The sequence below is a fragment of the Corvus brachyrhynchos genome, unplaced genomic scaffold (genome assembly GCF_000691975.1).
Source record: "Corvus brachyrhynchos isolate BGI_N302 unplaced genomic scaffold, ASM69197v1 scaffold114, whole genome shotgun sequence".
NCBI lineage: Eukaryota > Metazoa > Chordata > Aves > Passeriformes > Corvidae > Corvus > Corvus brachyrhynchos.
The window spans coordinates 5,423,036-5,448,101 of record NW_008238337.1 but is presented as its reverse complement, the minus strand read 5'-3'; the positions used below and the strand labels follow the sequence as shown (position 1 = coordinate 5,448,101).

At 44.7% G+C, this 25,066-nt stretch overlaps 1 protein-coding gene across 2 annotated transcripts; it reads left to right on the top strand.

The window, feature by feature from the left end:
* Positions 1–35: 35 nt before the first annotated feature.
* PITPNB (phosphatidylinositol transfer protein beta) lies at positions 36–17,223 on the top strand. 2 transcript variants are annotated; one of them, XM_017734918.1, is made up of 12 exons: positions 36–234; positions 566–596; positions 1,463–1,608; positions 2,227–2,318; positions 2,445–2,452; positions 3,619–3,693; positions 4,836–4,919; positions 11,270–11,347; positions 11,827–11,937; positions 12,470–12,592; positions 15,649–15,733; positions 16,559–17,223. In XM_017734918.1, exons 4-11 carry the CDS (start codon positions 2,249–2,251, stop codon positions 15,694–15,696), a joined length of 597 nt encoding a protein of 198 aa, XP_017590407.1. In that variant the 5' UTR covers positions 36–234; positions 566–596; positions 1,463–1,608; positions 2,227–2,248; the 3' UTR covers positions 15,697–15,733; positions 16,559–17,223. The 2 variants fall into 2 exon arrangements, with proteins under 2 accessions (XP_017590407.1, XP_017590406.1); XM_017734917.1 differs by lacking the exon at positions 15,649–15,733 and having other exon boundaries at positions 38–234.
* The last annotated feature ends 7,843 nt before the right edge of the window (positions 17,224–25,066 follow it).

The following is a 25,066-nucleotide window of genomic DNA, read 5'->3' as shown; positions in this document are numbered from 1 at the left end:
CCGTTTTTCTTAGAAAGCAGCTCGGGTGGCAGTGGCGACAGCCCCGGAGTGGGGCCGGAGCCCTTCCCCGCTCCCGGGTCCCTGTGCTGGGGACACCGGGAGCTCCCCGCCGCTGGGTAGATCTTTCCCGTGGGGGCTCCTGCCGCAAACTACAAGCTGGTTTGTTTCTCTGTCCCACCTTTTGGCTGCTAATGACTGCAAAGTCCTGTAACTGTAGCCTCACTGGCAGTAAAGGTAATGTGTAGGTTCAAAAGTTTATAAACAAATTTAGCATAACACAAAGTTATTGTGACAGAGCTGGAAGTAGAACCCAGATTTCCTGGCTCTTTTGTGCAGCTTCTACCATCTTCCACCCCTTGTTTTTCGTTTTGTAGTGTGTCTGGCATTGAATTTCACTTGGGTTTGTTGCATTTTATCCAAAGCCTCCCTGTCACAGAGATTTCTGAAGAGAAGACTCGAATTGGCTCCTTTTGACACTTCTTTCTTGAACATCTGTGTTATATCTGTTATCTGCAGGTGAAGTCTAATGATTAATTTTATTGAATTTTCTCTTTTCCTCTTTCAGCCGAGTGGTTTTACCTTGCTCAGTGCAAGAGGTATGTCCTGATCCTCCCTGCTTTATTCAGGCTGAGGGGTGGGAGGGGATTTTGTGTCAGAAATCTGACCAGCCTGGGTCCAAACGTTCCCTGTGCTGTGGCTACCCTGCCTGACAGAGACCAGTGACACAGGTGTGAGCCCTGCTCTGGTCAAGGAATTCCCAAGGAAGCAAATGCAGCACAGAGCCCTGCGGTGTTCTGAGCCCTCCACTGCCAGCAGTGCAGTGGTGCCCTGAGGCAGCACATTACTGCTGATCTGGCACTGAGGGACTCCAAGCCTTTTCCTGAAGCCACAGGTGTAGGAATTGTCTTCCCAGATCTGAAGCCAGCAATTCAGATGGCACCGAGGTACATTTAAACGAGAGTCATGATAGGATGTCTGTCACGACAGGGCGTGGAACGTACTTCTGAGGGAAACATTCCACTTGCTCTGCAGTGTGCATTTCCTGGGGCCTGGAAGGGCAGTATTTAGTTGGTTGAAAGTGTGAACTGGGAAGGCTCAGAGCTGGAAATCGGTCATCTCAAAATCTGTAAACTCGAAATTGATATTTCTTGATGCGGCAGAGAGCGACAAATACACTTTGCTCTTAGGATAGGAAAAATGAAGCATAACAATTATGGTGTGCACCAAAGTGTTGGGTTGTTGTGGAACACCCTGGGTGCAGACCTGGTGTTTGTGAGCTGCAGACAGGTGTTTGCCAAAAAGTTGTCAGAGTTTACTAAATATCTTTTATATGGTGTATTTTACTTTGTTGATGATCTTTTTTGTACTACTCAATTTTCATAGGAAACAGCTAATTTTTTTTTATGTGTTAGAAGTTTTGGCCAACTTTGGTGCTGACATTTGACTTCTCTTCCCTTTTCAGTATCAAGTTGGGCAGCTTTATTCTGTGGCAGAAGCCAGCAAAAACGAAACAGGAGGTGGGGAAGGAATTCAGGTCTTAAAAAATGAGCCTTATGAAAAGGATGGCGAGAAGGGACAATATACTCACAAAATCTATCATTTAAAGAGGTGAGAAGAGCCTTGATGCACGTTGTAATCCCTTGATATTGACCAAGAAATGTTTAACGGTGAAGGTAGCCTTGCATTGTTTGCTATTCTGGGACACTTGCCTGTGTTTTCCTGCCACTTTGTAATTTGCTGAATTGTGCATGAGTGCTCTGGTGAGTGGGAAAATGTGAAATGCGGTGGATTTTAAATATGTGGGAGATTTGTCTGGGACAAATTGTGTTTGCTTGCTCTAGACTGGAGTCAGAAATGAGTGAGACATAAGGTTCCTGCTGCAGGTCAGGAGCTGCTTGCCAGGGAGCTGGAGGTGAGAGCTCTGTGCATTGCTCTTCCTCAGCAGGTGTCTTTACTGCTTTGCAAGAGGAAGGATAGCACAGCTTTCATCGTGATCACACAGCTCACTCTCAATTGCCTCATTATTACCTTTCCCTGTATTTTCTCAATTATGTTGTGATCAGGAAGGTTTTTGAAGTTCCTCTGTATTTCACTGCAGGTGACAACGTACATCATAACCCCTCAAATGCTTGGTTAGAATGTGCCTTTCTTATTGGAGTGGAAGAAACCAATGAGGAATTTCAGCTGGCAGAACTTTAAACACGTTGTCCATATTTGTTTTCCCAGTAAAGTCCCTGGGTTTGTAAGGATGATTGCTCCAGAAGGCTCCCTGGTGTTCCATGAGAAGGCCTGGAATGCGTATCCCTACTGTAGAACAAGTGAGTCTCCCCATGTGTGTTCTGTTGTTGGTGCTGTTATGTGTGAGACCTTTCAGAAACAATTGTATCTAATAATGCTCTGTGTTTTCTTTTCCTTTTCATTGCACGTGTTTCTGACGACACCAGTTGTGACAGTGAGTATTTGAAATCCTACCAGTTGTATATTGGGGTTTTTTGAGATCTGTTTTGTCTGTTACTACCACTACAATTGCCTGGCTCCAGCCTTTCATATGGGCCTTGCTAGGACTCCTGGTGTAGAGCTCCCTGTTACTTTATTTGTCTGCATGTGGCTATAATTAGAACTGTAATTTGTCAGAGAAATGATTTCATTTTCATTTCTTTTATGCCTTTAATTACCATTACAGATGCATAATGTCTATCCTGGTAAGATATAATGCTAAAAAAAGTGGGAGGGGAAAAGCAACGTATCAGAGGCTTCTACACTCCTGAATGCAGGAAGAGCAGTGAAATGGAATCAGTCCCTACCTGTCTGAAATGCCACTGCTGTCAAGTGAATTCCTGCCTCAGTTAAAAGGGGGTAACTGGAAATTTAAATGGATCAGCACAGCTCAGGATTTGGGTTTGTTTTTTTAAGATGCCTGGCAGGCACATCATTAAGAATGCCATTTTACATGTTTTGGTGACCTGTTTAATGAAAACTTCTAAGTTAAATGTTAAACTGCTTTATCTGCTCACTTGCAAACATGGTTTAGATTGTTACTAGGTGGATGTGACACGAGGAGTAGCAAGTGAGTTTGAACTGTTGAGCTTGACTCATCATGATACCTGTGCTCACAGGTGTGTGCCCTCTGACTTCTGGAATCAGCAGGGCTCTGTCATTGTCTTTAGATGAACAATTTGGTGGCAGCTGGACCATTATGATCCAGCTTTATGATTGTAATTGTGCTGTACAGTAACATCTAACTGCAGGATTAATAATTTGAAAATTCATTGAATATAGAGGTAAAGAACTTCAGGGTTGAGGAAGCAGGACAGCAAATGGCAGAGCTGGATTTCTACCTGGTGTTTGTGAGCTGCAGACAGGTGTTTGCCAAAAAGTTGTCAGAGTAGAGCTGGATTTCTTAAACATGACTGGTTTTAATTTAGTACTCACTGCTCTAGTTTAAGATTATCATGTACCTATTTCTGTGTGTAGGTAAGGGGGCTGTTTCTCTGGTAATTTAAGTAGATTGTGTTGCTAGTTGGAGATTAGTAGGGGCTTGTATGTAGATACCATTTATCTAAACTTAGAGCAGAGAGGTGTAATCAGACTTGTGCTTTTTGCTTTTAATTCTTACAGAATGAATACATGAAAGATGACTTCTTCATAAAAATTGAGACCTGGCATAAACCAGATTTGGGAACAACAGAGAATGTGAGTTGGGGTTTGGATACCAAACCTTAATGCAATTGTACAATTAGTCCAGATAAAGTATTTTATACCTGGTAATGTTGGATAATTACTGCAAAATCAGGCATCTCAATGCCTGACCAGCGAGTAAAGCAGGAAAAGCATTTTTCAGGTCAAGCTGTCTCATCTAAGGAGGTCCAGGGACAGGAGAAGGGGTTTGGTTTTTATGTTTAGAGGTCAATACAGATGCTTGATTCTCATTCAAATATTTAAGTAACTTTTCAGCAAATCCTTTTTTTTGTTTCATGTTCTTTTACCTTAGATGTGCTACTGATAGTTAGCCTGACAAGTTTATTTGAAAGCAGGTTTTACAACAGGTTTCACAAGACCATTGGGGTTGATCTGTGTACACTCTGCAGTTATGTGTTGAAGCTGCCTCTGTAAATTGTCCCAGCTGGCAACATTCTTGTTTTCCTCCCCAGACAGTCAGTTTGGTTCACGTGTCACTTCAGGAAAATTTTGATCTGTAGTGACAAACATTGATAAACCATCCAGAGAGGACTAGTTGTCAGTCTGATTCCAGTGCTTGGGCAAGCTGTAGCCCTCGGTGTGCTACACAGAAGGGGGATTGTTCCTTGGACAGCTCTGCTGGCTGTAACTGAGTTTAGGTGTGCTGGACAGACCACAGGTGTGGAGCTGATTCTGTCCTCAGACCTTGATACGCCCTCAGACTACACCTGGTCCACCTTCAAGGCAGTCCTATGATTCAGGGAGCCTATGAGATCCTTCAGGTTATTGGAATCTGCATATTTGCAATTGGAATTTATGCAACTTCTTTCTAGCTCAAGAAGTTCCTGCAGATTGTGGAATGGGTAATGGTTCTAATCAGGGCTTGATTTCATTAGCGCTAACAAATGTGACAGATGAATACAGCTTAATCTTAAATCCAGGTTTCCTGAATGCACAAGAAGTGAAGGCTTTGTGCTGGTTTAAAATTGATTAGCGAGTGAATTAAACTGTAATTGTGGAGATCATTCTCTTTGAGAGAGGCAGAGGAAGAAAGGGTAGGTTTGGAGAATGCTGCCTTTACAGCATCCTGAAAAACTCCCTGGCACACACATGGTGATTACCCAGCATGGGAATAATTTCTTTTTGTTTTTTTGCAGGTTCACAATTTAGATCCAAACACATGGAAGAGTGTTGAGGTTGTCCATATTGACATTGCAGATAGAACTCAAGTAGAACCAGGAGTAAGTAAATGTTCAGCTACTGGGATTGGGATGTAGCATGCAGCTGATTCCACTTGAGCTGTGTGTTGATAGTGAATAATCTAAAATGGTGTGGATTTCACCCAACAGAGACATGAAAAGTGTCTTGAACAGAATCATTCATTTATGTGCCTGTGTTACTTCTTTGTTTTTACTGCTGATTTTTTCTGCACACCTGGATCTGCTGGGGCTGTTGTCTGGTTTGTTAAATTGTAACAGCTGGACTGTTGGATGTGCAATATTTTTTGGACAGTAGGGAGATGGTAGGCACTAATATGGAGACTGTGTTTGCACAATAAGTGTGATTTGGTTGTTGTGGTTGTGTGCAAGGAGAGGCTCTTTATACTATTTAACTGTTATTTTTTGAAAGTAGATACTTGGATATCCTCCATTCTGGGGAGAGGAGAGGACTTCCTTGGAACTATTTTCAGTACATTATCCTCTTTTTTTTCTTTTGTGTATTTGACCTACAGAGTATCAAAACTGAGTGCAGAGTGGTCTCATCAAGAGTCTTAAGTCTCTTCTAATGTTTCTGCATTTCTGTTTCCTTTTTATTAACTTCTAGCACCATTTCCACTTTTCGCAAATATTTTGAGCAGATATTTTCAGATTCAAACTCACAGTATAGCCCATTCTTGTGTAGGAATACTTGGGATTAATTTTCACCATGTGATTCAAGTTTTTATTTCCTTTTTATCTCGCAGAAACTCAGTTTTGCAGAGTCCTAACTCATTAACCAAAGCCTGGCTTTGTGCTTAAACTCTTAGCAGACACTGGTAACTCCGAGTTCCCTGCAGATTCATACCTGGCTGTTTACCTGTTTTCTCCTTCTGGGATTAGACATCAGGAATTCTCTGGCACCCACACTTGGAGTCTCTTCTGTTATAAAAGTCTGCATTTTCTGGCCTTTATCTTTTCTCTCTTCAATTCTAAAGACTTCAGGAGAGACTTTATATTTATGCTGATATCTTCATCAAGTTTAGGTAATGGAACTTGAATTTTTTTTTTTTTTTTTTTTGGAAGTTCAGCTACATCATAACAAAATTGCCAAGACTGATGTGCTGGCTTTGTGCCTTCAGAGAAGGCTGCTGGTCTTGGAAAGTAAATGTCCCCTAAAAAGCATCATCTGTTTTTCCTGTGTTCTATTTGTCCAGATGTTCTTTTCCTGCAGTTTCTGCATCTTTGTTCTGTGATAGTCAAGCAATAACCAGTTCACTCTGTGGGGTGAGGTCTGAAATCATGTGCTTTGTATGGTTTTTTGGGTGTTTTTTTTGTTACGATATTTGTTTGAGAATTATCATTCTAAGTGGCTGGGTGGGTTTTTTTTGTCTGCTCCATTTTTTAGGGAAAAAGAATAGTCAGTGTTGCCAAAGGAAAGTTTTATTTGTACATTTATCTTCTCAAACATAGTTTTACCTGGAAAAGCAGCTGAAACGTATGACCTTGGGTAACAGTAGAACTGAAAGAATAGAACTATGTATATGTATTAACTATAGAACAGAACTATGTATGTATAAAATCCAGCAATGTTGAAAAAGTTTTCATGTATTCAAGATGTATCCTTTTGTTCTGTGAATGAACCTTGTCCACCCTCCTGTGGTGCAGCAGTTAACTTGTTTCAGAGCTACAATCAGGATAAATATGAAAATACCAATTTCTTTAAGCTACTAATGGCATGCATGTGCTGGCTCATGCTCATTTAAGTATGTGTAGAAATAATGTGGGTGACATCTGTGACTTTCTTGAGATATACATTTAACCCTGCCGCCTTTTAATCATCTCCACCATGCAGACTGTGTCACTCTATGTTGTTTGTATATAGAAGTGACTTCCCAGGAGAGAAAGACTTTTTAAAGTGTAAGCAAAAATGAACACTCAACATCAGAAGAGGCTGTGGTTTTTGGAAACAATTTGTAGAAAAGTAGAGTGTAGTGAAAACAAATTGAAAGTAGGTTTATAGCTATTTTTGTATTTAATGAAGACATTAAATGTTTTGTTTAGGTCGTAGTGGATCTTTATTATATTTCTTGAAAGAAAGTTCTAAAATTACGATTTTGTACAAATCAGATTACACATGCCTTAAGAGTTTGGATTTCTGTGTGCTAACCCTTGTTCTACAGTTTAAGGAAATATATTGGAATATAGGAAATGCTCTTCTGTAGTCTGCAAGGAAGTGTTAAAATATTCTCAAGTGAAAGAGCTTGATAGGTGGATCTGTCCCATTTCAGACTTAATTTATCACATGATAGGCAGCTAAACAGCTCCACGTTATTAGTGCTGAACCTTGGAATCATTGTGCAATGACATCCCATTGAACAGCCTATCTGTGTATAAATACGATGTGCTTTTAGTTTTTTGCCCCTCTTTTTGTTTTCTATCCCTAAGTCAGGCTTTTGCATCCTGTCCTGGGTGTTTATAAATATTCATCTCTTCCAGCCTCCTTCCTGGAGACCTTTAACTTCTCGTTCAGGGCACGGCACCATGATGTGTGTCCGTGATAACCAGGCTGATTTCATTTCTCATTTGAACCTTGGCATTCTTTTAAAGGTGATTTCAGGCAATGGCTCCCCTGATAGCTGTGCTGTAGCTGCAGGACTCTTCAGGAGATGGGAGTGATTGCAAGACATTTTTTATTAAAAGCCATTTAGCTAAACCTACCTAAAACACAAGGCTGCCTGTCAGTGCAGTGTACAGTAGTGCTGGTGACTGTTTCAGTTATAAGCCATGGGAGTCATGCACTGAGTTGGGAATATGACATACTTGGATAAACCTGATTTTGATCATCTGTTGTGCTGTGAATGAGCACTCACAGAGCTGTGGATGATGTTGGAGGGAAGTGCTGGTAGGTGTTTCCTTCCACAGGAACTGTATGTGAGTTTTTGGTCAATAACACCAGTAGTATGTACGTTCTCTTGTTTAAAACACTAATGCAGTATTGAGCTGGAAAGTCAGAATTTGTGTCCACCTATCTAGCTAGTGTGATGCCACTCCATGTCCAGTTCCATTTTCATGGATTTGCAGATCAGGCATCAGACTTGGATAATTATACTACTTGATAGTGAACCATGAGTTCTCAGGAGCACTGTTACTACACTGAGCATGTCTAAAGACTGAGAATGAGACAGGAGAATGAAAAAGAAGTGCCCAGGTTCTGGGTTTCTTGTGATATTACTTTTACTGTATGTGGTTCATGGTCTCTCTTAATCATTCTTTATAATAGATGATTGCTGTCATGCCTGTTATATTGAGAATTTGAGCAGAAACTGCCTGTGAAATGATATTTGTGTATTTCTTTGAAATAGTTTTGCTCCTCTGTCTTGTTATGCTGCTGCCGGCAGATGTTTGCCTGTCTGCCTTTCCAGAGGGCTTCAGGGGTTTGAGCTGTAATATTTGCTCCAGCAGCTGCCTGTTTTTCTTCCTAAGAAGGACTTGTTGTTGTCAGGAGTTAAGCTCTTGCTGCACAGATATTTTCCTTAAACTCTGCAAAGAACTGTTGTTTATTTGTACTTTGGCTCTAGTCCAGTCGTCTTCCCTGCATGCTGGTAGGATCTGTGTGTAGAGAAGAGTTCCTACAATGCTCTCCTGTCCATCTAGGCTTTAGTCTATAAAGGGTTTTCCCTGTCCTTAACAAGATTTGGGTTAACTGAGTTCTAAAAGGTCTTGGTTCAAAGCTTCTGCCTCGAGCATAGAAAACGTTACCATGACTCATCTATTTTCTTGGAATTTCTCTTTTCACTCCTACGTTTTACTCATAGATAACATTTTCTTCCCCAGTGTTTCCAGCTGTGGTTATTTGTATGTGGGTCCTAAATGCAAGAGCACAGTTGGTTTTTACCAGTGTCCCTGTGCAGTGGGAGGTAGGATGACAGGTTACAGCATCACGTGGACTTGAGTGTCCCTGGGGTATCCAGACAAATCATTCCCCTCCATAAACCAGGCAGACCAAGGCTGCACATGTAGCTGAGTTGAAATGCCTCATGCCCCACACCACCACAGTGTGAGCTCTGCCTTGGCAGGATGTTCACACAGTGAAAATAAATTCGGGGTTGTCTCAATGCCGTACCTGGTTTTGTTTGCAAGTGGCACTAAGATGTGGGATTCTTGTGTTTCTGTTTGGCACAGGGCTGCCCCAAACCAGCAGCAGTTCTGCCAGCAATTAGTGACATAGAGCAAAATTGTTTATCCATTGCTATAGCCTGATCCACTTCCATGTCTTCCATCCAGTGCTTGAGTGAAATTTTTAGAAGGCAGTCATGATCAGTAATTTAAAACATTCAATATATTTCTGTAAAAACATTCTGCTGCAGCATTTGCATAGGTATCTTAAAGGTGATTTAAATGTAAAGAAGATTACTTTTTTTTTTCCACGCAAGGATTGTTAAAAAATAATTTTTAAGAAGCGTATCACATTGAGCCTCCAGGACAATGCAGAACCTGAGGATTCCAGTGGGCTGCAGCTGTCCTCTCCCACAGTATTTGGAAATAACTTGTGAGATGAGAAGTCTGCAGCTGGTGGCCAGCCCTGTGAGCTCTGTGGCTCCCTCGCTCCCCACAGGGTTCCCGGAGCAGTCGGTCTCAGACACAGCCAGTGGCTCTGGCTCAGTGCTGTGCTCAGTGCACTGGGAAGTGAGTCAGGGCTGAATATTGTGTTCTGCTATGTATTTGCTCTTTGGGATGTCTGTGGAAAGGACGTGCTTTATTACAGTGCAATCATAAATAAGTGGGTTTTACTAAAATTCAGGTGACAAATAGGGCTTGTAGTCTTTCTGCAGTTATAATAGTTCAAAACTTTAAATGTTTAAGTGTTTCTGTGCAGTGCTCGTGCTGGTTCTTTGGGCTGTCCTCTGAGGCAGGTGAAGGGTTGTGGAGCACCATGGCAGCCCCTGCTGAGACTGGCTGACTCTTGTGAGGGTTCTTCAAACTGGAATGTTGTTTCAGCTTAGAGGGAGAACTAGAGGAGACTCCTGATTTGTGGAAGTTCATAAAACACTGATTAGCAATGGGATTGAAATGTCTTTACTCACTTGGCTGCTTCTAGGAAATACCTGCTCAATTCCTAAAATATATGTTTGAGTCCTCAATATGGAAGTTTGTCTGAACACCTAGTAGTGCTTCCTAGATAAATTAGGGTTTCTTCAGTCTGTTTTAATATACAGTGTAGGTAGGTATGTTAAAAGAACTGGGAGCAATGAGAGAAAACTGGGGAGAAGAAAGTGTGACAGCTGATGTTCTGTAAGTGAAATCAGATTCCTCTGAGAGGACTTCCCAGATTTTTCAGCTCCATTTGGCTTGCAGTAGGTTTTTGTAAATGTCAGAATGTCTGTGGAAGCATTAGCTGTTAATATGTGTAGCTTTTCTCTGTGGATTCAGAATTTAGTCTAGAAGTAGCCTTTGTTTTTCTGTGCTGATGGAAGAATATGGAGCTGAAAACTGATGTGGTCTTGAGCAGCCAGGAGCTGCTTCTTTTGGAGGTGTTTCTTTCACTCCATGTTCTGCAGATTTTGTCCTCACTGTAACTTTATTTAAAAATGAGACTTTAAACTTTGCTAAAATTTCTTGGGCTTTTCTGTAGTACCTACCAAGCATTTGTTCTGCTTTGAAGCAACTTAAATTGTTACAGTTGGGTTGTGAGGGTGTAATGGTAATCTTGCATAAAGGTTTTTCATCTACACTATAAACCTTACTTGTTTTCACTGAGCCCAGAATTTTTAATCCTTTCCTAGTTTCCATGGCAGCATCTTTATCAAATAACCATTTTCATGCCCCTCATCAGTAAATTAAGTAAATCCATCTGTTGGAAGCATTTGTCCCTTTCAGCTCTGTACCCATTGGCTTTCCCCCCATACACAGGGGGTGAGCAGAGCTGTCCACAGTGAGGCAGTGCTGTGTGGGCTCTGCCCCTCGCTCAGGCTGGGATCTCAGAGTTTCTCATTGTGTGAGGGAGTTGCTTCTGCCTTCTTCCCTCGTGCTCTGCCTCTCTCCCTGCTGTTCTGCCTCCCCAGCAGTGGACATGTGTTGCAGCCTGAAAAGCATTAGACTCTGGTTGCTGAATTACTGCCTTCTCCTCCCCTCAGGGGTCACAGACCCTGTGGGACAGTGCAGATGTCACAGTGTGCACAGCACAGGGCAGCTCTGGCCTGGAGCAGCCCTGGAGAGCTGTGGTGTTGGAAGCAGGTGTGATGGAGCCATGGAGTCAGCCTGGCAGCTCTGCTGCACCCATCCTGCTCCACAGCACTCAAGGAATTGGTTTGGCAGCCATGAGCAGAAGCTTAACACAGTGGGATATTGAATCTGGTGATGTTTTCTGACTCTCAGAGTGTTTTATATTACAGGACTACAAAGCTGATGAAGATCCTGCATTATTCCAGTCAGTTAAGACGAAGAGAGGACCTCTGGGGCCAAACTGGAAGGTACTAGGAACTGTTGTTACAGCCTGATGAAGTCTTTATCAGTGAAGAATGAAGTTCATGGTTCCTTCAGAACTTGGCTCAACTCAAGTGAGGAACAAATTTCCTGTGGCCCACCACATCCCCTGTGTGGCACCCCAACAGCTGTGCAAAGCTTGCCAGTACCCTGTGCCAACCAGAATCTATCCCAGGAGGGAATGGGCTGTGTGTGCCACACCAGAGATCCCCACAGGAACTGAGCAGCCCCTGGAAGTGAATCACAGGGAGTCTTTCAGCAACAGCCCCAAGTTTCTGATTAGAATGTTGTTTTTCTGTAATAATACTTAGAATTCTATTTTATTATCGTAACAACATAGTTAAATTGAATTGTTTTACTGCAAATTAATGATATTATTTATCATCCTAAAACACTAATTAGAATTATAATTTCTAATAATTAAACTTTTAAAGTATTAAAACTTCTTTTCTATTACCCCAAACAGAAGGAGCTAGCAACCGATGAGGAGTGTCCCAAAATGTGTGCTTACAAATTGGTGACCATCAAATTTAAGTGGTGGGGACTGCAGAACAAAGTCGAAAACTTTATACAAAAGGTGAGTACTTCTGCCTTGTGGGGCTGTGTTGATGTGGGGGGTTGAGCAGGAACAGCAGTGCAGTTTCCTGTTGCTCACGGCCAGGCAATTCCTGTCCATTTCCTCAGCCAGTCAAACCATTTATGTCTTGGTTTGCTTCAAGTGGGGCTTCACTGGTAGTACCAGAACAATTCTCTACCAAAAAAAAAGCACAGCGTTCAGGAATTGGCTGTTCTGGTTTGACTGCTGCCACCTTGGAGCTGGAACAGATTTTAACAATGTTCTTCATCATTTTCAAGTAATGTAAATGGCTGAGCTTTCTTGAAACTCTTTTTTGATAGTGGTATTTGTTCATTTTTTTTTCCATGTTAAAGCATTTGAGAAATGGGGTGAATTTAAATTGGATCCAGGGGTGGGGCAGGGGCTGAACCTGTAGCAGTGTGAAGCAGCACTCACCTGAAGATTTTTAACTCTTCAAACTGAGCTGCTGCTATCACTTTCCAGCCTTTAACAAGTCCTACCTATGATCTAATGCTTGTTTATCTTCTTAAAGCAAGAAAAAAGGATATTTACCAACTTCCATCGCCAGCTGTTCTGTTGGATTGACAAGTGGATTGAGCTGACTATGGAGGACATTAGGAGAATGGAGGATGAAACCCAGAAGGAGCTGGAAGCGGTAAGAACGCTTTTTGTTAAGGCTCAGGTGTGTGTGCTTCTACCTGCAGATTTAGCTGTTCAGAAACTGAGGCAGGTTGTGTGGTGTCCATCTCTGTGTGTGTGTGTGTGTGTTTGAGCAACTGCTGATGAGCGTTGTGGCCCCCTGAGTGCAGCCCCATGTGCTTCAAGCTCCTGCATTCTGTGCTGTCAAGCTGCAAGTGGCTGTAAGGTAGGTAGCTCTGATGTCATTAAATGCAGGATGTCTGCCCTGACTGCCTCTGTGTTTATGGCACCACACCCATTGCACAAAGTCCCATTCAGGGCTTTTTTGTCACTTGGTTGGAGCTCCAAGCTGTCACTGTCCTGTTCCATCACGTGTCTTGCTTTGTTTCATTTCTAGTCATCACTAGATCTGGTTACTTTTTCTCTTCAAACATGTTTTCAAGCAAGTTTGTGTCACGTGTCAGCTGTTCCACTTCTGATTAGCACACCAAACCAAAGTTTTACTTCCAAAGAGAAAGTCAGTAAAATCAACTGAGATCATGTCAGTTTTCCGGCTTTAGTGGCTGTGAGGACCAAATCTGTGTGGCCTGACGTGTCGTGGGCTGATGTCTGGGACAAAGCTCAGACACAGGGCACTGTCACTGCTCTTTCCATTCAGAGGTAGAGGACCACCACAGGGTGGGAAAGAAGCTGTCTTCTGTAGAGTCTTTCCAGAACATGACCTTTGGCATGAACCTTTCCCATGTTAAATCCTGCTGGCATTGTGCAGGTTTTTTGCAGTTTGTGGATTTGCAGTTGTATTTCCTTCCCATTTTGACAATTGCTTCATGCCCTAAACCCAGTCAGGTTACCCAGACAGTTCCAGTGTCTTGGTTCTTCCAAGACACAAAGTGTCTTCAGCTACAACTTGCTGTTTGTATGCTTTGACTCATTCCAGACACCTCTAACCTGGTTGCCCGAGGCTTCAGACCAGCTGTGGACAGGGGCCCTGTGACACATTCCGTGGTCTGTGCCTGGTGCATCTTTGCTATTGGTACCAAGCCAGCTGCAGCTCCTCCCTTCCCACTTGTGCCCTCCAGGGACTTTCCAAGCTGTGGAACAGCCTGTGTTGTGTAGGGATGTTTCCTGGGTTTGGAAGAAGTGTTTCTTCATGGTCCTGTGCTGAGCTGGTAGCACCAAACGTTCTTTTCCCATAAGCTGAAGGGTTTGGGTCAGCAGCCCCAGAATGTGCTTTGGATGAGGTTGGTGTTCACTCACTCTTGCAGACCTTGTGCTCTCTCATGGGCATTTGGGGATTTTTGGCAGTTGTTCTCTCAAATCACGGGGGTTTCTTCTTGAATTCTGATTTATGCCTAATCCTGTTCCTAGAGCCACCTGTTGCCAGGTGTCTGTGAAGGAGGAAGCGTAACAGCTGTCCTCTGTAGACTGATTTTTGCCAGAAGGGTTCCCTTTTGCACATTCATAGTTCTTCATTTGGACTGAAACAGACTTTATCCAGTTTCCCTGAGCAAGGGTAGTGGCAGTGAGGACTGCACACCAGAGGTGTGCTGGAGAGAGGCAGCAGAACCTGACACACCTGTGTGCCTGATGAAATTGTCCCTTTGTGTCTCTGTGGACTGTGGATGTTTTGTTTCACATTTCTCACTGGTAAGTAGCTCCTTTTCAATATTTTTTTTTCCAAAATATTTGCTGCTCTTTTAGTTCTTACCTTAAGCCAAACCCAGCTCACATGTCTCTGGGTGTAGCATTTATCCTCATTCTTAAACATCAAACGTATTTACTTAATATTTTCTCATTTTGCAAAGGCAAACAGTTTTTTGCAAATAGCTTGTTGTGCAAGATGTTAGTGTCAGGAATTTGTGTATTGTTGAAAAAGTTGGGTTGTTTTGGTTTTGTTTTTTTTTTTTCCACAAGATAAATGTATTGATGTTACACTAACCCAGATTTCTGTGGATACTGTGAAATGTGAGAGGAGTGGGGACCTACTATCTTGGGGTTTTTTCAATTGTTGCAAGAGGGGTATCTACAAACACCTGTAAATGATGTAATTTCAATGGGTTCAGTGCGTTATTGGAGAACAACCTAAGGGCAAAAGTGTCACTGCCAAATAATATGAATGCTGGTTTTATCCAAAGTAATTTGTCATCTTGTTTCATATTCAACTACTCCATCCATTGTGCTCACCAGTAACTGCCATTACATCCCCAGTACACCACAAAGTGTGTTTTATGGCCAGGACCTCTGGGAAGTGAGTGCTCAGGGATGAGGTGCTCAGTGTGACACAGGTAACATCCATGCTCCTGTCCCTGCAGAGTGGTCAGGGATGGACAGGGCTGCACTAGGCAGTTCTGTGATGCTGAGAGCTAAACCAGGCACAAAGCAGGGCTGGCAGTGCATGTTCTTTCCCACACAGTGTCCTGGTACTCTTCCCCTTCTCATGAACACCCTTTCTTCCTTCTGCTCTGAGCTGGTCCTTCTCTGGATTCTGTGCACATTCCAGTTCTTTTGTTGCTCCTGTGCTTCATCTTCAGTCGATTTTTATAGTCAGGATCTCTGCTTTTTTACTTTCTGTTACTCTCTGAATCCTCATCAGTGTTCTTCCAGAGTTCCTCTATCCCAGTCCATCTTTTTCTCACTGTTTATGTTTCACTTGGTGGGTTCTGTCTCTGGCTGCTGGAGATGAGAAGCACCTCTGCTCCATGAAACATGCATCAGCTCATCAGTGCAGAGTAGGAAAACATCTGGTCCAGCCAAAGCCCTGTGACCAACCTCTCTAATGCCTGTGTTAGGGTAGAGATGCCACACTGGGTATCCTGAAAAGTGATTCCATGCTGGAGCATCGTGGCCTTGGTAGAAATCCAAGCAGCATTTTTTACAGTTACTCTCCAGTTCCCAGGTCTCCTTGCCAAAAAGAAATGCCATGCCATGTCCAAACCCCCTGAGCTTTAGCTGGTCCTGGCCCTGGCTAGGGAGAAGCAGTTCCTGGCCCTGTAGGTCATTCCTTCTCTCATACTAACACGGTTCTAGCGCGGCAGGTTCTGTGTGTGGAGCTCACCTTTTATTTCACTTCAGATGCGTAAGAAGGGTTCCGTTCGAGGCACTTTGGCTGCGGACGTCTAGAGGAGTTCTCTGTAGGTTCTGAGGCAAAGCGAGCTGTGTAAGTCAACTGCTGGATGGAAAAGGAGAAGAGGGATTAATGTTCTTTTGGATGGGAATTGCTAGCAGAAATCATCTTAATGTCCACATAACCCATGTGGGCCTTACCTTCCTCCTGCTCGGTAGTGGTGTGGCGATCAGCAGGTGGGACTGACCCATGGTGCCCAGGGCACACCAGGGGTGCTGGGACCGGGGGCAGAGTTCCTGCTGGTGCCTGATGCTTCCCCAGCACAGACACCCGAGGTGTGGGATGTGCTGCTGTCGTGGCGATGGCACTGAGCCCTGGTGCCCAGCCCTTCCGGACTCCAGTCAGACGCGTCAGCATCGCTCTGCTGCACACGCAGTGGCAAAGCGATCTGTAGACTTGGTCCATGTCACTTAGGGAGACTGTGGAGCGTCACCTTCCACCTTCAGTTCTTGAAACCCAGTTCCACCTGGTCTTTACAGGCACTAAACTGTGTTGGAGCCCTTACTGCGGGAGCAGATTCTCCAGGAGTTACAGGCTCTTGGTGCTTGTGCCCAGCACTTTGGTGCTGCTGTTCCTCACAGGGACTGCTGTAACATCCCAGCCCCAGGGTGCCACTTCCCACTGATCTGTGTGGGCTCCCCAGTGAAGGGAGCTGCTCCCACCCCTGGGGGCAGGTCCTACCCAAGGACAGCTGCCACTGAGATTCCCTCAGGAGCCGGCATTGCTTTGGTGTGACTCTCAGTCCCGGTGGCGTTCTGAGTCCCTGTCCTGCTTTTCCCTGGAGATAATCTCCCAGCCTGTTTGGAGCTCTGTCTGAAGAAGCTGCTAATGCAGAAATTGCCCTTCCTCTCTCCACAGCTGCGTAACCAAGGCCAAGTGAGAGGAACGAGTGCTGCCAATGACGAGTGACGACGGACGGACGCCGATGCCGGATCTTGGATGTGTGTGTGGGTGCATGACTGTATATAACTACACACACACACATGCAGACAGAAGGGGTGGTTACAGTGTCTCTGGGTGCTATACCTGTCCTAGCAAAGATTCCAAGGAAACTGCTTTCATTATGTATACCCCAAGCAAATAAAAAAAATCAACTGAGTAGTGTCATTTAAAGGATGAATTTTGCTAACTGGTATGTTCATGAATGTCAATACTGGACCAATTTCTGCCCTACTTGTTTTCTCTCCTGTCCAAGTCACTCTGCTCTAACTCGCCCATCTCTCATTGTAAAGGGACACTCAAACAAGTTAATTTCAGTTTTATGTCTCCCTATGTGATGAGTTTTTGGAATAGGAACAATGAATGTATTTATAGCTATTTATTTCTGGATTGTCATTATCCTCTAGTCAAATCAGAAAAAAAAATTCTATTAGTGGAAATTGGAAGACTTTTGCTGTTGAGTAAGTTTAACCCAAACTTTACCCACTCACTGATTTAAAAGAAAAAAATCATGTTTTATTGGACTTTTGTACATTGAAATGCTAACGTTTTTCTTCATTAAAATTGGCAAGATAAAGGAAAAATGGCTTGTGATTTATAAAGTAATTTGCAACTTGAAATTTTCCAGAAGCTGCTTTTTAGACAAATACACTGACAGTACCTGTAGAGCATTTTCCAGTCTATCTTAGGCTGGGCAATGAGGACAGGGACAGCCCTTCCCTCCAGGAATACTCCTGCCAGTGCAGTGGCTGTTTTCCAGAGCTTCTCTTTAGAACCTATGCAAGCGGTCTGGATTTTACACAGAGCAATGGAATATAATTGTGATTTTAGCTGTTTTCATGTTGGGAATACACTTTGGGAAATGTAGACTTTCAGTTATGATGACAGTTTCAGTTGTAGCCCCTGACATGTTTCCCTGCTGTCTGTGAGGGCTGATATGCAAGGGCCCCTGGGATAACAAATGCCTCCTGTAGGAAACTCCATAGGGAAAAGATCTTCAGCATGTTTAAGGAACTATTCAGAGCACATAACAGGGGGATATTATCCTAATGCTTGTTAGATCAAAGAGAAAGTATTTTAAAAGCACTAGTTAGATAAAGATCTATTAATGCCTGGTTTCTTCCCAGCACCCTTGGCAGGGCAAGCCTTGCCTGAGTTCCCAGGAGGGATCTGATTTCTGTTACCATCAGTGACAAAACATTCCTGCACTGGCAGCGTGGGCCAGGTGTGCTGTGCATGTTGTCCTGGTGCTGTGCATGCTGGCACTGCCACACCTGCCTGGCTCTGGTGCCTCACCTGTGCATTGCACCTGCCCACCCTCCAGCCCCCCACCAGTAATGTGTTTTGTTTCCTCACTGGGTTAGCAGTTGAGTGGTTATTTGTCCTGTACCACCAGGAGGTTGGGTTGGTAAATGCAGAGGTATGGCAGGCACACAGAGGTCATTGAAGTACTCCTGGAACCCAAGGGCTCAGGTCTCCTCCGTGCTGGAGTTTGTGTCCTGCCATTGTTAATGTGTTGTAACACAGAGGGAAAGGGGCCCTGTGACTTCCATGGATTTGGACTAGTTGTGAAAATTTGAGAGAATCTTGTAGTGAATGTACAATGTTAAGTTTCCTTTGGCAGTCTCTGGTGTGACTGACAGTAAAGCAGGCAATGAAATTTAATTAAATAAATTTGATCATAAAAAGCTCTGTCTCTTATCTCAGGCACTCACATTTTGCTCCTGAGCTGGTGTTTGGGGTCCCAAAGGCTGCTCTGGGGCTGGGTTTGGTTTGGGATTTCAGGCTGAGCAGCACGTGCACCTGGAACCTTGATGCTCCTGAGCCAGGAGGACTCGTGTGCTGTGGCTGCCCACTGTAAGGGGCTGGGCTGGGCAGGGCAGGAGGAGGGGGCTGCAGGTGGGAGATGCCTCCCATGGGGCGCCAGGGATGCTGAGGGGCATCTGGGTATCCCTCCCTGGCTGATCCCATTCCTGGATGGATGAGTTGCCCTCAGGGTGGGCCCAGTGCTGGCTCTGGGGCAGGGTTCTGCCTGCTCAGGTTGTGCAATCATCTGCTGCAAATGGAGACTTGTACAGCTCCTTTGGTAAATGCAGAGTTGAATTCTGTCTTTACTACCAGCTTGTTTAGTTTCCAGATGGCAAACCAACAGGAAGCAGTGGAAGTGTAACGTGGTTTTGATATAATGGATATGTAAACGTGATAGTTACTCACTGCAATAGACTGCTGTGAGCCATACTCCAGCAGTAACCTTTGAAATCCATCACTTGGCTGCACACGAGTGTGTTCTAAAGGGGACTTGTAAGAGTTTGCTTTTTCTTCTGGAGGATTTTTAATCACTGAAGAGAAAGGGGAATGATTTCTGTCTTTTGCCTTTACGTGTAGACTGAGAAACATCAGGAAAAAAATCTGAGATTTTGGCTCTTTTGGGATCTTCCACCCTCAGGTCTTTCTAAATACTCTCTGAGCAATCTGAAAATGTCCCGTAAGACAACTTACTCTGCATTTCCAAGCCTCATTCGACTCAGCCATGTTTAGGAGCTACATCACATCCTTGGAAGTGCAGTGCCGTGGTTTTATGGCAAAGTCTGAGGCACGGGGCTGTTGCTGTGGTTTTTACTCAGTTCATACAATTTGAGAGTCTTCTCCATTGAATTGTGTCTCAATAGAATCATCAGGAAAAGATTTTCTTCGAAGTTTTGTAACTTTTAATGAAAGATTTTCTACTTGCTTGAATTGATATGGAAAAGGAATTTTAATCAACAGCCTATAATTGTTGGGAAGCAGAGATTATCCAGAGAGTGATGGCTGCAGACATTTTATTCCTGGGAGCCTCCTCTTCTCCTTGTTGCCTGCTGTGGGCAGAATTCAGCGTGCAAACCCTACCACAAAGTTCTGGCATGCAGAGTAGTTTTAAAGATTATAATGATAATGTGTCAAGCCCAGGTTTTGGAGGCAGATTTTCAACTGCTTCCACCTGAGGAATGCTTCCTGCATGAGGACCCTTAATGTCACTTAAGTGAAATCCTGTGTTGCTGTCCCTGTCTCCTCAGTGGCTATTTGAGGTCCTGGCAGTAGAGCCAGGAGGGTGCCTGGTGTGAGGGGATGTGGTTTGCTTTGCACCACACCTGATGACAGAGTCTGGAGGTATTTCTGCCACTGCCCTGTGCCTTTTTCTGCTGGTACTTGTTCTGAGAATTGTTCCTGTAGTCACTCTCTTCTGGTGCTATTTCCCCACTTTTGCAAGTTATGCTGTATTTTTTAAAACCCTCTCAGCAGGCACCAGCACAGCCCCAGATGCGCTGCTGTTACCCTTTAGGGACAATATCTGCCATCCATGCTTCAGAGGAGCCTTGGATTTCTCATTGCTATAAGCACAGTAAGCCCTAATTTAATTTTAAAACTTTCTTCCTCAGGTTGGAGATGTGTTTCTGTCCTGAACCCCATCTACCTTTATTCTTTCATTTTTCTCTCAAAACCTACGCATTCTTTCTGGTTGAGAATTGCATATCCAAGACACACAAGAAATTCGAGGTATTTGTTGAATCTGGACTTTGTAGAGCTTCTCCAATCCCAGCTAAAATCTTGATACGCTAATTTACCAAATTTCTGCTTTATAAGCTTGGCTTTAGCACCCTCTAGAACACCTAGTGCTCTTGCTCCTTTTGCAAAAGGCTCTGTCTCCCTTGTTTCTCACACAGAGACACGGCCAAGGTAAATTAAGGGAATGTGATTAGCAGCACTTCTGAAAAACCCAGTAGTCACTGGCTAAACTGTACCATAAAAAGAACCGAGCTACACCAACATGGGAAGTCCCTGAAAAAGGCTGGAAGCAAAATGACCATAATTGAAATCTGAAAGCAGCAACTTCATAAAGAAGTAAGCGAAGAGGCGGCTCTTTGTAAATGATGATCTAAAAAGTGTTCTGGGTTGTGAGACCTCATTTCAAATGTATTCATTAAATAATATTTGAATCATTTAACAGTTTGAACTCTACTGCACTGCTAATATCTTCAGGGGATTTTTTTCTTCAGTAACAAAGGTGCCTTTGTTCCCGCTCAGTGCTCGGGCTGTGCCTTGGATATGAGTTGGAAACCTGATCACCCGACATCACTCCGAGGCTGCGAGTACAATGTGAGTCGTCTGCAACCCGGATTAAATCAGGCCCTTTGTACAGATGCTGAGGGGCCGTGATGGTGGAGGAGCGATGGTTATGGGCAGCAGGAGATCGTTAACCCTTTGTGCCTCTGGCGGGGAGATGGGAGGTTTGGGGGAGGCTGTCGGCGAGGGGCAGGGGCACCTGCTGGAAAGCAAATAATTCCTTAAGTGGGGCAGGTGAATTTATGCTGCTGGACGTGGTGCTTGCTGCCTTGGGATGCCTCTTCACTGCAGTGTGTGGGCAGGGGCACTTGATTTAAATTGGAAAAGTCAGGACTGTGAGCCAAGGTTCACCAGTGGCCTGGGAACACGTCGTGCTGTTAAGCCTTATGAAGTAACATGATAAATAATAAACACGAGAGCAGCTTTACTTGCCTGGTGGCTTTGAGTTCTGGGCCCCACAGAGCATCCTTGTCACCCCAGGATGTGCAGTGTGTTCTGCAGCAGAGCCAGGAGATCAGGGGCTGTACACAGGGAACCAGAGTGTCCCCCAGCCCTGGCGGCCGGAATGGGATGGATGGCAGCGGTCAGCAGGGGACAGTGGAACATGGGGGATGCTCGGACACGCAGCCCTGGGGGAGGTTCTCCAGGAGAAGCCAACCTGGTGCCCAGTGGGTGACATCCTGTGAACCAGTGACCTCCAAACCCACATCCAGTGGCCCCGCTGTGCTCAGCACTGTCCTGACAGGGAGGCAAGGGGAGGACAGGACTGCGGCATGTGGCATCCCAGGGGATGACAGGATGAGAAGAAGCACCAGGGTGAGTGCTCCTGTGAATCTAATGCTTAGGGGAAATTAAGTCATCAGGACTTTATAAAACACCCTCTGGCTCTCTCCTTTCACAGTAATTCAATTTATAAGATGATGAAAAATGAATTAACTTTGGTGGTTTTCTGGCATCACCCACAGTGAGCCAGACTTTCCAGATGCTCAAAGATTGTTCCTGCTCCACCACGCTTACATAAATTCCCACCTGGTTCAAGTTTAGGAAAACAGCAGAACAAAGTTGGTCACACAAACTCCACCATAAAACACAGAGGAGAGTTAAACACCCATTAGCCATACAGAGAGGGGCCAGTTTTTATTTGTTTCACTGAGCTATTTTAGGAAACATAAAACTTTTACTGTTCCTGTAGCCAAACTAATTCACTACTTCTGTCTATTTCTGTTGTGCTGTATAAATATATATATATATATAAATAAAAATAATTTCTCTTTTTTTAATATCCCCTTCCCAATGGAATGTCTGATCCTACATGTGTGATTTAGAGATGGGAATTTGAAGGGGAAAAATAAAAGCCCAAGCAGTGGACTGTGCTATGGAGAGGAAAAATTGCTTTAGGATTCCTGTGCTTTTACTAATGTACACTCTCAGTGTTGTATGATTTTAGCAATATCTTGGTTTTTCATCATCCAACCAAAATGTATTTTGGTGTTCATTATATGTACACCAAAGTGCCCCATGTTCTGCAAATGTTTTCACCTAAGTGGCATAAATGGGTCCCAATATACTAAATTGGTGAAAAAAAGCTGTTTGCAGCAATGGAGAACTCTACGAATATTGTGAAAATATCATGATCCATACTGAGGTACCTGTAAGCCCAAACAGGAAAAATACACAGCTTAAGGTTGCAGCCATGTAAAGGAACTAAACCAGCTGACCAACCTTGTAGAAGAACCCAACATGAAAATCCCTGTGAAGGGAAAAATTCTGAAATTGCTCTCGATCCCTATGGGAAATGACTGAGGTGGTTTTAGTCCTTTAACTCTGTTTATTCAGCTATGCGTTTTTAAAAATGGGAAGCAGTAAAGCGTCTGAAGGAATTTGGTTCGGTCTTTCCAGAAACCACATTGTTGGTAAAACTAAGCATGAAATCTTTACACCGGCAAGGTGAACTTCCCAGAAACTGAATGCAAATCAGGTTTCACAGATGAAATTGTCTTTAATCTCAATTACTAACCATGTCACCTGCAGACACTCAAGCAGCGAAGGCCAAGGAGTGACAGAGGTCGGATCGCTTGAAGTCCCTACATGTTGCCTTTTAGCCGGTGCCTCCCAGCTCAGCAGCTGTGCTGGCAGCAAGTCCTGGGAGCCTGTGAGGCACCATGTGCCACAGCCTCTGCCCACAGCCTTCAGCCTGCTCTGGGCACAGCCTGAACCATGCCGGGCTCTGGGACCTGCCCAGAGCAGAGCCCTTCCACACCCAAAAGTCTTTCTGTTCTCGGGAGCTCAAGCAGATGCACACAGACTGACAGGATCCCCTGTGGAGCGACGCCTTCCCTCGGGAGCTGGCTCTGTGTTCCCTGCACTCACAAGCTCATCTAATGATTTTACACATTTGCCTCCTGCGTCCGTTCCACCACCACGTTCGCTGTAGTTTGAGAAAGAGGAGATGCAATAGTTTCCCTAAACTGTTCCAGGCAGAAATGCTGAAAACTTTCCTGAAAATGACAGCTGCCAGATTTGGAGACCTATTTCTCAAAATATTCAAATTCCTTTCACCAAATATCCCTGCTAGGAAGAGAAATCCCTGCCAAGAGAAACCCATCAGCTCTTTTGCAAAGTGGCTGTTGGGAGCCTCTGCTCCAGGGACAGGGCCCGTCACGGGGGCTGCTGTGTGACATGGAGCAGGCGCTGGTGGCACCACGGAGGACAGGGGGAGTGACTCCAACCGAGGTACCTGAGGCTGCACTAATGGCAGGGCACCTTTGGAGAGCTGGGAGTGCAAACACCGCAGAGAAGTGAGCTGAGGTTCCCTCCATGTCAGGGTTTAAGAGGCTCTTGCTAAGGGCTGGCTGAGCTAAAGTGTCTTGAGCATATGGGCTTATTTTGTGCAGTTTCTGTGGTGGTTTCTTCGTTAGATTTTCGGTGGTAATGAGCCCACACAGTAGATTGCTGCAGGGAGAAAAAATCATTCTGAATAGGTTTGCTGAATAATTATGAACTGAGCTGAACTCTTACATTTGCTTACTAATTGTATGGTCCATGATGTTTTATGTATGATGCATTCATTTTGTTAAAAAGGAATTTTTTTTCTTTTTTTTTGCTGAGCAGCAACTTTTCTCAGTGCAAGTTAAACTGACACAGTGGAAAGAGCTGGATTTAAGTCTAATGAATTGATGTTGTTTGAATTATTTTTTTTTTAAACATCAGTCCTACTACTTGGTTTTCAGAGCTTGCAATATGAAACCCAAAATTGTGCTATTGTCTGGAGAGTTGAAATAAATGAACCCCCTCAACTTTGGATTTGGCAGGCACAATTACCATTGTTAATTTAGAAAATAATCCCCAGCAGCTACAACTATTTAAATAATGCCTTTCCTTGCTTCCCCCATGATGACCAAAATCCCAAGACTGAAAGTAAAAATACGTTTTATAAAACACACTTTTCACTGCTTGGTCTGATTGAGGGAGGCTTCCTTCTCCTTGCCTGGGGGCTGTGACCCTTTGTGACACAGGTCACCTGGTAGTGCTGGCCACAGCCCAGGGCCACGCTCCCACCTGCGCTCCTGGCCCTGTGCCGGACAGTGGGAGCCGTGGGAGCTGTGGGGGAGGTTGGCAGCCGTGGGTGAGCTTAGCCCAGAGCACACCTCAGTTAGAAACAGGGGCTGAGCAACCTTCCACAAGCACACCACGGGCCGGAAGAACTCTGCAGCTGGTGTCTGACCTTGCCATTCCAAGCATCTCACTGTTCTTACTGTCAGAATACTTAGGCTGAGATTATTTCCATGTTTGCCATTGTCCACTTATAGACACCATCTGGCTCCCACCAAAGTCCACAGAAGGAGTGGTGCTGGGCGAGCTGGGCCAAGCCATGGGTGGGCATCTGATGTCCCTCTCCAGCTGCGAGGCTGCGGTGGCTCTGGAGGGAGCGGGACTGAGCCCTGGTGCGGCGCACGGACACTCGAGACCCCGGGTGCAACCCGGGGCGTGACATCGCCACTGGGCTCAGGGCCGTTCTGCGCCCACGGTGAAGAGTGGCCCCGGAGGGAGTGGCGGTATCCCGGTGCGGTGGGCTGTGGGCATCTGATGTCCCTCTCCAGCTGCGAGGCTGCGGTGGCTCTGGAGGGAGCGGGACTGAGCCCTGGTGCGGCGCACGGACACTCGAGACCCCGGGTGCAACCCGGGGCGTGACATCGCCACTGGGCTCAGGGCCGTTCTGCGCCCACGGTGAAGAGTGGCCCCGGAGGGAGTGGCGGTATCCCGGTGCGGTGGGCTGCCCGCCCAGGGCCCCCAGAAAAGCGGCAGGACGGGCCGGGGAAGGGAGTG

Excerpts from the sequence above, each read along its gene's own strand:
- PITPNB (XM_017734917.1), top strand. The coding sequence starts at position 2,249 with ATGATTGCTCCAGAAGGCTCCCTGGTGTTCCATGAGAAGGCCTGGAAT. Across the intron at positions 3,694-4,835 it reads ATTTGGGAACAACAGAGAAT|GTTCACAATTTAGATCCAAA; the intron begins GTGAGTTGGGGT and ends GTTTTTTTGCAG. Across the intron at positions 11,938-12,469 it reads TCGAAAACTTTATACAAAAG|CAAGAAAAAAGGATATTTAC; the intron begins GTGAGTACTTCT and ends ATCTTCTTAAAG.